We start from the raw sequence: 9,253 nt of genomic DNA, 5'->3' as shown, positions 1-9,253 counted from the left end.
ACAGAGTTCATCCTTAGAAGGGTTTTTAGGGTATGAACTCAGCTTCACTGTTAAAACTAAGGCAAACCAAGACCCTTAAGCGCAACTAAAACTGCTTTGACCAGTAGAACTGAAAGGGCTGGGACTGATATTCACACACTGGGGCTTGGGAAAAATTACATCACTCTTCTCAGGGCTCCAAATCCAACATATTAAACATAAACCGGTTTGGAATCAGCCAGTACAGCAAACTGGTAATACTTACCAACTGAATCGATCCTACGCAAGTCTTCAGAGTGTGGCCACGTACAACGAAAACCCACTCATAAGAGAAGCCTCGTGCATGACACGAGGCAGACATGGGCAAGAAGCAGCATCTTCATGTTCAGCCACTCAGGGCCTTTGAGCTGCCTCTTTCTTCACAAAATGCCACTCATTTGGGGCAATAACTACATCTTTCTTTCCCTGATGCTGAGTGCAGTTGCTGACTGCAACTTGTAAACATGCCATTTTAAAGCCATTTATTAGAATGGAATTCCCATCACGCCAGAGTCACCAAAACAATTTTATTTCCAGTGTTTAAGTGGGTATGCACACAGGCATGATACAGGTTTGGATTCATTAGGTCTTCATGCAGAATTATATTCTCAATAAAAGAAACCAGTTCCATCCAGTATCCACTATCTACACGCCTATGTTACAACATTTATATCAAATCTGGTATCTGAAGAAAAGATACACGTGTAATATGTACATTTAAGTTACTTATTTTACAGAAAGATTAAAAATTCAAGTCACATAAAACTCAAAATCTGTATTAAAATTGGAAATATAAAACTCCGAGATTTACTGGAATGCCTAAGGAATGGAAGCTCTGCAGCCACCTGTGTTAACATTTGTAAAATGTAATGAAACTCATTAACAGTAAAATGCATTCATTTGTTTGTAATAAGTTTCTCTAATTTAACAATATGGCACCCTAACAAACCAAATGAATTTATGATGAGGCACTTGTTAGTGACTAAACCAAAAGAACAATTTTTCTGCATACTAATGCCAGGCCAACTCTCAGTCGTAAACCCATGTATACACTACACAGCATGTTGCATCAGATGCTTCGTTCAACATTTGTATGCAGCCATCAAATATACTTTTTCTTAAAATATATATATATACTTTAACTTTAGTGTTCTTCTGGCTGTGGTAATGCACCGTGAAGACAGTTCCACAGTGCACATCGATGAAACCAGCCCAAATGAAGGCTGCATAACAACAACAGTACAGGAAAATATATATATATATATATATATGTACACACACACACACATACACACACAGTTACTGGGAAGTGTAACAGTAAGTTAATGAATTGCTGTAGTGGACACATCTCCCCATCTCAAAGGTACTGGTAGAACCGGGATCGAACCACTTGGGTGCCGGACAGTTTGTGAGGATGGGCATCGACGGCGGGGCTGAAGTTGCTCTTGTTCATGTTCTGGTAACTGTCGCCGTTCACCTGCTCCGGCGCCGCTCGGCCCGTCAGGGTGAGGCTGCTGCAGGAGCCGCCGTCGCCCGCGCGCGGCTCCGCGCTCGGCGGCGCCTCTGCCCTGGCAGCCTCCGCGGCGTCGCTGTTGTCCAGCCTGGCCTTGCCGGCCTCGCCCGCGGGAAGGTCAGTGGTGCTAGTGCGGAGGCGCTCCCGCGCCAGCCACTCCGAGATGGACAGGTCTTGGGCCGGGCATTTTGGCTTCAACCGATTCACAGCGGAAAGCTCAGACTCCCTCTCTTTACCTTGACTTGGATCTTGAGCTTTCCAAGCATTCAGGACGCTTATTTCAGCGAAATCCCTCTGTCCTCCCAGTGTGTGCCTTCGCCTGATGTTTTTTCTCTTTGTCGTCTCTGCAGAGTTGGATTTTTGATTCCCAACTCCAAACATATCATCCGCAGATGATTTGAGTCGCAGCTTTAACCTATCTGTAATTTTAAGTCTCCAGGTAGGTTCTTGCTTATCAGCCTCACCCCTGGCTGATGTGGCTAAACTGCTCGTTGATCTTCCTTTCTTCATTATGTCAAACATTCTGGTCACAGCGGGCAAGTCCTTGTCGCTCTTCGCGTCCCCCGACCCCTCGCTGTCCGTTTTGTGCCGCGCAGACTTCCTCCTCGACAGCGTATCGCATTCGATGAGTTTGTGGGAGCTGAAAAGCCTGCGGCTCTCCAGCTTTGGTGTTGAACTCCCCTCAGTACAACTTACTTCGCTCTCTTCCGAGTTCCTCCGACTCGTCTTCACCGCTTCCGAACCCTTCGCCTTGGACAGCCTCTCAGCAGCAGCACTTGCAGCAAAGACAGGGAAATCGTTTTCGCTGTCTGTCTCCACAGGACGCCCCTCGCTGATCAACTCACTCCTTTCATCATCAGCATCTTCTCCCTTGCTTTCTGTCACGGACTGCACCTCAGGGCTCAGCATAGTGGCATCTAAGCCAGTCAGATAGATAGTAGATGAAGTAGTTGAATAATCTGAAGTGATGGAACTGACATCAGCTGCTAAAAACTCGTGTTTAATTTCAGGGCTGGCTACTTTTTTGCAAGAGTATCTGTGCTGGGAAGCCTGGGAAGAAGTACTGAGCATAGTGCCAGAGTCGGACACTGTCTCCTCGACCTGGGAAGACGACTGTGAGCCAGGCAGCTTGGGGTTGTTCCTCTGCACGGTTTGCCCACAGCCGAGATCCGGCAATTTGGGGTGTTTTTCATGGTAAGGCAGTGAAGGCTCCTGTGCCAGGATACTTTCCTTCTTCAACAACTTCTTTTCATCCTTCACAACATTCACATCTTTTTTACTGCTGTTCTCTTTTTCCTTCAGGATAAACATCCTCTGTTTTCTCCCCGTGTCTCTCTCTCTCTCATATTCCCCTTTAGCTGTGTCCTCTTTTGCTGCATCACCACGGGACTGCTCTGCAAGCTCTTTCTTGAAAAACACATTATCCAACTCATCTTCTGAGCTGCTTGGTTGTGGTTTCTCTTTTGTTTTTTTCCGCTTGCGGCTAGCTGCTGCAAAAATGGAGGACACGAGCAGTTCCTTGCTATACTGATCCTTTCCAGAACCCCAAGAACCCTGTTTCAAAAAAGAAGAATAATGACTGGTTAGAAAATGCAAAAACACATGCATTAGTCTGAGACTTTTTAAATACATATTCAGAGAAGGATGCCTTTATTCAGGAAATATGTCTTACTAATCAATCTGTATCCTGTGACTTCTACTCTTCACCTGAGCTGAGTCCCTCCGAGGTGACAAAAACTTTCTTTTTTACATGGAGATACTTGGGTTTTGACTGGTTAACAGGGCAGACTCTTTTAAGGCAAGACCTTTTCAAGATCAGTTTGCAATGGCAACTGCTGGACAGATGAGGAGCGCAGCTTTGGTTTCTCCTCTTGCCTGGGTGAAAAAGACTAACATCTCCAAGCATTTTTTTTTTGCTGTTTTTCATCTTTCAGGTTATCCAAGTTTGAACACCATACACACTAAACATCATCAACACAAAGCTATACAAATCCCCAATTTAGCTACAATTGCAAAAAAAAAAAAAAAAAAAAAAGGCAGAAATAAACAGATTCCTTCCAAAGCAAGTAGTAGTCTGCACCCAGAACACAGAAGCAAAAAATGGCCCAATTATTCCCAGTTATTTTGTAAACTTCACTAAAAACACTCTCCCTACACTGACGACACGTGCGTGGCCACCTCAAAGCCACGTGCTTCCCTGCTCCCTGCACCTTTGCTATTATTTTTCAAAAACGGGAGGGCTGTGGCGGGACCCACGCGCTCACCAGGGCATTCTGCACATTGCAGACATTCAAGGAACGAGCACAGCAAGGCTATGCACAGAAGAGCCCTTTGGCACAGCAGGACTGACATCTTCCTTAGCTTCTAGGGATCAACAGCAGCAGCTGAGGTTTCAGCTAACCCAGCTACATCTCTGACCTAAGGAAAGGAAGAGCCAGACCAGCAGCCAAGCGGTTACGCTCAAAAACCCTGGGAATCCCAGTCATTTGCTACTGTGCAGCACTGCAGAGGATTGCCATCAAATGGCACGTGGTCACTGAAAGGACCATGTACTGATTGGGCACCTTGTCAGAGAACAAGCTTAAAGATAAAGGGAACGATCATTCACTCTAATCATCATTATTTGGATCCTGTCCAGCAAAATGCTGCCACAGTCTGTAAATACAGAATCCCAGCCCCACACAACACTGAACTCCTGCTGTTGGGGTGCCTATTACTAACAACAACTTCTAAGTGCACATTTCTTTCTGAATTGATAGCTCCTCACAAATTCGTTTTTAAAGGTCTTGGAAATGGTCAAAATTGCCAGGATTGGCAATTTAACCCTGGCAGGGTTAAACAGGAGGAAAATAATACAAAAAGAAAGATGGGCAAACTCGGGAGAGTTTTTCCTGGGAAGGGGAACACGAAGGATCGAATCCTTCCTGCCAGAAGGGATATGCAGCAATGCAGCCAGCTGGGAGTCCCTCGGGGCCTTGTGTTGCTGCAGGGGATCCCCGCTGGGCAGGACAGAGGCTGCTGCCTGGGGACCTGCCTGCCCCTGCTCTGCCACGTGCAGCTGCGTGAGCACGGCCAAGGGCACCGAGATCCGCCCGATGGCCGCGTGAGAAACCTGCCCTTACACAGAAGCACAGAATGCTGAAGGTTGGAAGGGACCTCTAGAGATCATCCAGTCCAACCCCCCTGCACACGCAGGGTCACCTAGAGCACGTGGCGCAGGGCTGCATCCAGGCGGGTTTTGAAGATCTCCTGGACATCAGGGACTGAACCATCGCCCGAAGTTCCAGTCTTACTCCCTTCCTAGGAGGTTATTCCACCAAGCCCAGGAAGACTTTCTAAGGAGATTTAGCATGGCAGTCTTCAATCACACTCCTTACCTTCCTGTAAGAGGAGGAGCTATCACCTTCTGAAGGAGAAAATGCTAAACTACATAGACCTTATCCAGTGAAATACATAAATACTGCCCAGCATGTCCAAAATAGAGAGGAACAAACTATATCCATTCTCCTCTGCTGCATGAGATTCGAGGAGGAGATGGAGGGTTCGTAGTTAGAGGGGTCTGGCTCATGGTTGCTGCTACGTCTGCAGCTGACTGCCCTGGAAGAGGCAACAAACTGCAACCTAGTGAGAATCTTCCAGCATGGCGCTTCAACATTAATCCATGAGAAAACAGTATTTCCTCTTCTTTAAAATAATTCTGTGCAGCCCTACTCAACACTTACATATAAGCAATTAGTTTAATCAAGCCAGTAAATACCCAACAGATTTCAAAGGTTTATATAAACATAGAAAGGTTTATAACTATATAAATTCACAAGAACACTTACCTTAGATTTTGCTGAGTCACTAGTAGCTGAATCTGTGGAAAAAAAAAATCCACTTAGTTCTGTGCAAAGTTTTATTTTATTTATTTATTTGCTACAAACAATGCTGGACTTATGGAAAAAGACAAGCACAGAACAAAATGTGAAGCAAATAAAACCAGAACAGAGTGGATAGTCAGAGCTCACAAAGATGCAAGCTGCACCACAGAAAGCCACCGCCATGAAAGGATGCTGTGAATTGTAGGCAGAACCAGCTCAATGATAGGAATGGCAAAGGAGCCCTGTTCTTCTAAATAAAAAACAAAACAGAAATACTAATGTTTATTCAATGTTTTAGGAATACAGCCCCTGCAAAACCGCAGCTGAGAGACCTTTTCAGGATTGTACTGCGTACTCTCCTGAGACTCAGGATACACAAAGCAAAATTGAATGTCTTGGTACTGTTGGCTGCCCTAAGTACAAATCACGGTTCTTGCAGTTAATATTCTTTTTGTGACACTTCAGAAATTTGAATTCAGTTATATTTGGTGTGCTAAACCCCAATTTTACATCTCTCTTCACCTCTGTCTATGCATAGGTAAAATTTTATTTTCAAAATGGCTAGATTTCAGCAGCTACCAGTTTTGTACTTTTCCATAACAAGCGCTATTATGAAATGAAAAATGGACACCATAGTTTCACTGTCTCGCAAAACCCAAGATTATACAGTTAGAAAGGGGGTAGGAAGGGGCTAGCGCAGTGACTAGAAAATATGAACTTGGATGTTTTCCACCTCTAGGGACATTCTCCCTAGGAAGAACGAGCCGAGCCCCCTGCCACACCCCTTTGGACACATGGCCAATGCTTTATGACTAGAAAGACTGGTAGACCATACCATGCTATTTCTCCTCAGGGTCTGCTTCAGAGATAACAAGAAACAGCAGAAAAACTTTTAAAAAGTAGCATTGATCTGTTTAAAATACTCTTAAAAGAAAATTTACAGCACAGATCAACTTTTTTTTTTCTTTCCATTTACAAGAAACGGGGGTTTCTGCAGACAAGGCAGCTACAGTGTGGGCAACAGTCCTCCTTCTTCCTACAGTTCCAGCTGTCCACCAGTGACATCACAGAATCCACTAGTGACATCACCGTGTGATAGACTCCTCCCACTTCGCCTGTGGCAACATCAGCATAGAGTGACTGTTTCAGTAAGTGCTGAACAACCCTCGGAAAACTGAAACAAAAGCTGGAGACGGAGGGGTAACATTTGTGGGATATAACATGCTCGGTTAGTGCAAGAATACAGTGAAGGGAAGGGGGGGAAAAGTCACCAAAAAAGAGCCTGCAGCGCTTGTCCTTAGCCACACAAGAGGATGGCAGTCATAAACAGAAGGAAATCAGCTTTAGTATAGACATACTGCAATTTATTTATTAAAGTGTCCACCACTTGACAAGAAAACATAACTATTTTTTATTTTTTGTTGTTGCATTCCTAACACTGGGAAGGAGCAATATTAGAACACCGAAGATCAATCTTTCTGCCATCACAACAAACCACTTTGCAGCAGCATTTCTGCTTCACCTCACGATGATGATTGGATGGGTTACTGTGAATAAATAAAATAGTATGTGCGAGCTTCATCTTTCAATGATTATACTCCTGCTAGACGACAAAGTTTTCCAGTTTATATCATGCAAGATTATCAACATTTCAAGTTTTTACAGTGTATTAATGATCTTTTTAGAAAAGAGAAAGGCAATTTATTAGTAAAAGAAAATAGAAAGTTACAGTGAGTTGAGAGTAGGCTATTCTAGCCTATGGACTAACACTGTCCAGGCAAGAGTTACCTGATACGTCTCCAGGAGATACTCCCGTCCTTCCAATGTTGGTGAGTAAATGATCTATGTTTGGCACTGGCTGAGATTCTACAGTGTTTTCCTCCTGAACTGCTGTCTATAGTTAATAAACAAAGATCTCTTCGTCATCGTTTCATAAATAGCTCATTATGATTTAACAGCATTTAGAAAATTGCATTATTCACCTGAGGACATTTTCCTTGTGAGTTCTAGTTTTCCCACATTGCTTTACATTTTAAAAACAAATACATGTCCTTCTAAAAAATTCATTACTGCAAGGAATGGAGAGGTAAAAAGGTGCTCTGAAGAGTAAACCATACAATGATATAAGAAGAAATAAAAAAAAAATTCTAGAAAGAGCAGAAGCAGATTCTAAGCTAAGATAATTTTAAATCACAGATATTTATGCCACAATACTTACAAGAGGTTCTTCAGCATCGTCTTCTGTGAAAAACCAGTCATGCTACAATTTAAAATAAAAAAGGTGAAAACCCCACAGGAAACGCAAAACCCAAAGGGGGAACAAACAAACATGGACATCAGTAAAAATGATAAGCTTGAATTCCAAGGACAAATACCAGAGCCAAACTGGCTCAGTGAGAGAAAGCTGGTCTGTCTGCATATGATCTGACTTTTTAAATAATGAAATGCATCCACTTACTTTTTGAATGAGTGTTTCTACAATTTTGTATTGGTCTGGCATGTGCGTAACCATGTGTGTCATGTTATCATCAGACGTCCTCACGAGTGTTGGACCAAAAACTATTGCCAAGTTTCTTGGCTCCATCTAAGAAATGAAAAATTTCCACATCACCCATTTACAATAGGAGAGTGCAATATGTTAATATAATAGCATTACATTTGAGAATCATTTTAAACAAGGATAAAGAAAAGATTTTTTAAAAAGCACTACAAATTAGGTAGGATGTTACACTACCTTACAACTCTTCTATACACAGCTGAACTAAAAGCATGCAACTTTTCTACAGTTCAAAATTAAACATCATAAGGAAAGACATGGCAAGCACAGAAAAGTCTAGACTAAAGCACTCGCACACATTCTGCATACTTTTGAGTGGGAGGGTTTTTTTTTTTTTTTTTTATCTTTGATGTAGGGACTCTATTTCTGTTTTATTTAGAAACACTGATGTTTTAAGACACTTCAAAAAAAGGCACTGGAAGTTTCCCAGGTTTTAATCTGAAAATGTTTACATGACACACGAAAAAACTGACCTACTAATCAGACACTATTTTGTCTAGCGACAAAGAGCTCATTCAGCTCACGTTTACTCTGGAGGAGGCGGCAGCAACCAACATCACACACGCTACAAATCTATTCACAAGATAGACTCGGAGTTATCCAGCCCCGTCAGCCACATTAATCATCCACTTTGTTTATTTTTTAAACTACATCTCTGTCAATTTTCAAGAAGAAAGCGGCAAAACACTTTTATCTTCTACTTCTGCTTACTTATTTGACTAACAGTTTACTCTTCCTGTTGTGACATGGAATAGAGCAGTAATCAACAGGAGGTAACAGCCTCATTCTTATTAGAACAACACTGCAAGCAGAAAGACTCCAGTCCTAACCCTGGACTGTGGACTTGGACTACTCATCCAATTAAAATATAACTTAATTCATCTGTTCTTACATATTCTACACTATTAATGCTATTTAAACAATATTGATACAGTACACTGAATATCTAAAATGTTAAAGGCTTGCTTTAGATGTCGCACTTAAAATAGCATATATTATCATTACATTATAATGTGGACTATAATTACACTCAAAATGTGATCTAAATAAAAATTTAAATAATAAATAAAATTTAAATGTATTAACTAAAGGGTATTATTTGTACAACTGATGTAGGTACCCACTGCATTTATCTGAACAAAGGCATTTTCTCATCTTTTGGATGATTTAAGTCTTAAAGTTTGCTATAACCTCATCTAAGTTTTCAATAGCATCAATCACATCAACTTTCACCTGTATCATTACATATTTATAACCACACCGATACCATGTAGCTTTGAGTACACCTTTGAGTACACCTAC

General features: G+C 42.1%; 1 protein-coding gene across 2 annotated transcripts in view; it reads right to left on the bottom strand.

Annotated features, from left to right (window-relative positions):
* Positions 1–531: 531 nt before the first annotated feature.
* The window catches only part of ARHGAP21 (Rho GTPase activating protein 21), a 103,499-nt gene continuing 94,777 nt past the window's right edge, over positions 532–9,253 (bottom strand). For both annotated transcript variants that reach the window (XM_088533986.1, XM_088533987.1), the window contains 5 exons: positions 7,853–7,978; positions 7,613–7,654; positions 7,183–7,288; positions 5,359–5,390; positions 532–3,085 (listed from right to left, as the gene is read on the bottom strand). In XM_088533986.1, coding sequence (XP_088390112.1) covers positions 1,376–3,085; positions 5,359–5,390; positions 7,183–7,288; positions 7,613–7,654; positions 7,853–7,978 — 2,016 coding nt within the window. In that variant the 3' untranslated portion in view covers positions 532–1,375. The remainder of the gene's footprint in view (positions 3,086–5,358; positions 5,391–7,182; positions 7,289–7,612; positions 7,655–7,852; positions 7,979–9,253) is intronic.

Source organism: Tinamus guttatus, unplaced genomic scaffold (genome assembly GCF_059628265.1).
Source record: "Tinamus guttatus ecotype Peru unplaced genomic scaffold, ASM5962826v1 Tinamus_guttatus_pri_ptg000530l, whole genome shotgun sequence".
Lineage (NCBI taxonomy): Eukaryota > Metazoa > Chordata > Aves > Tinamiformes > Tinamidae > Tinamus > Tinamus guttatus.
The sequence above is the reverse complement of the archived record's forward strand: the minus strand, read 5'-3'. Positions and strand labels throughout refer to the sequence as shown.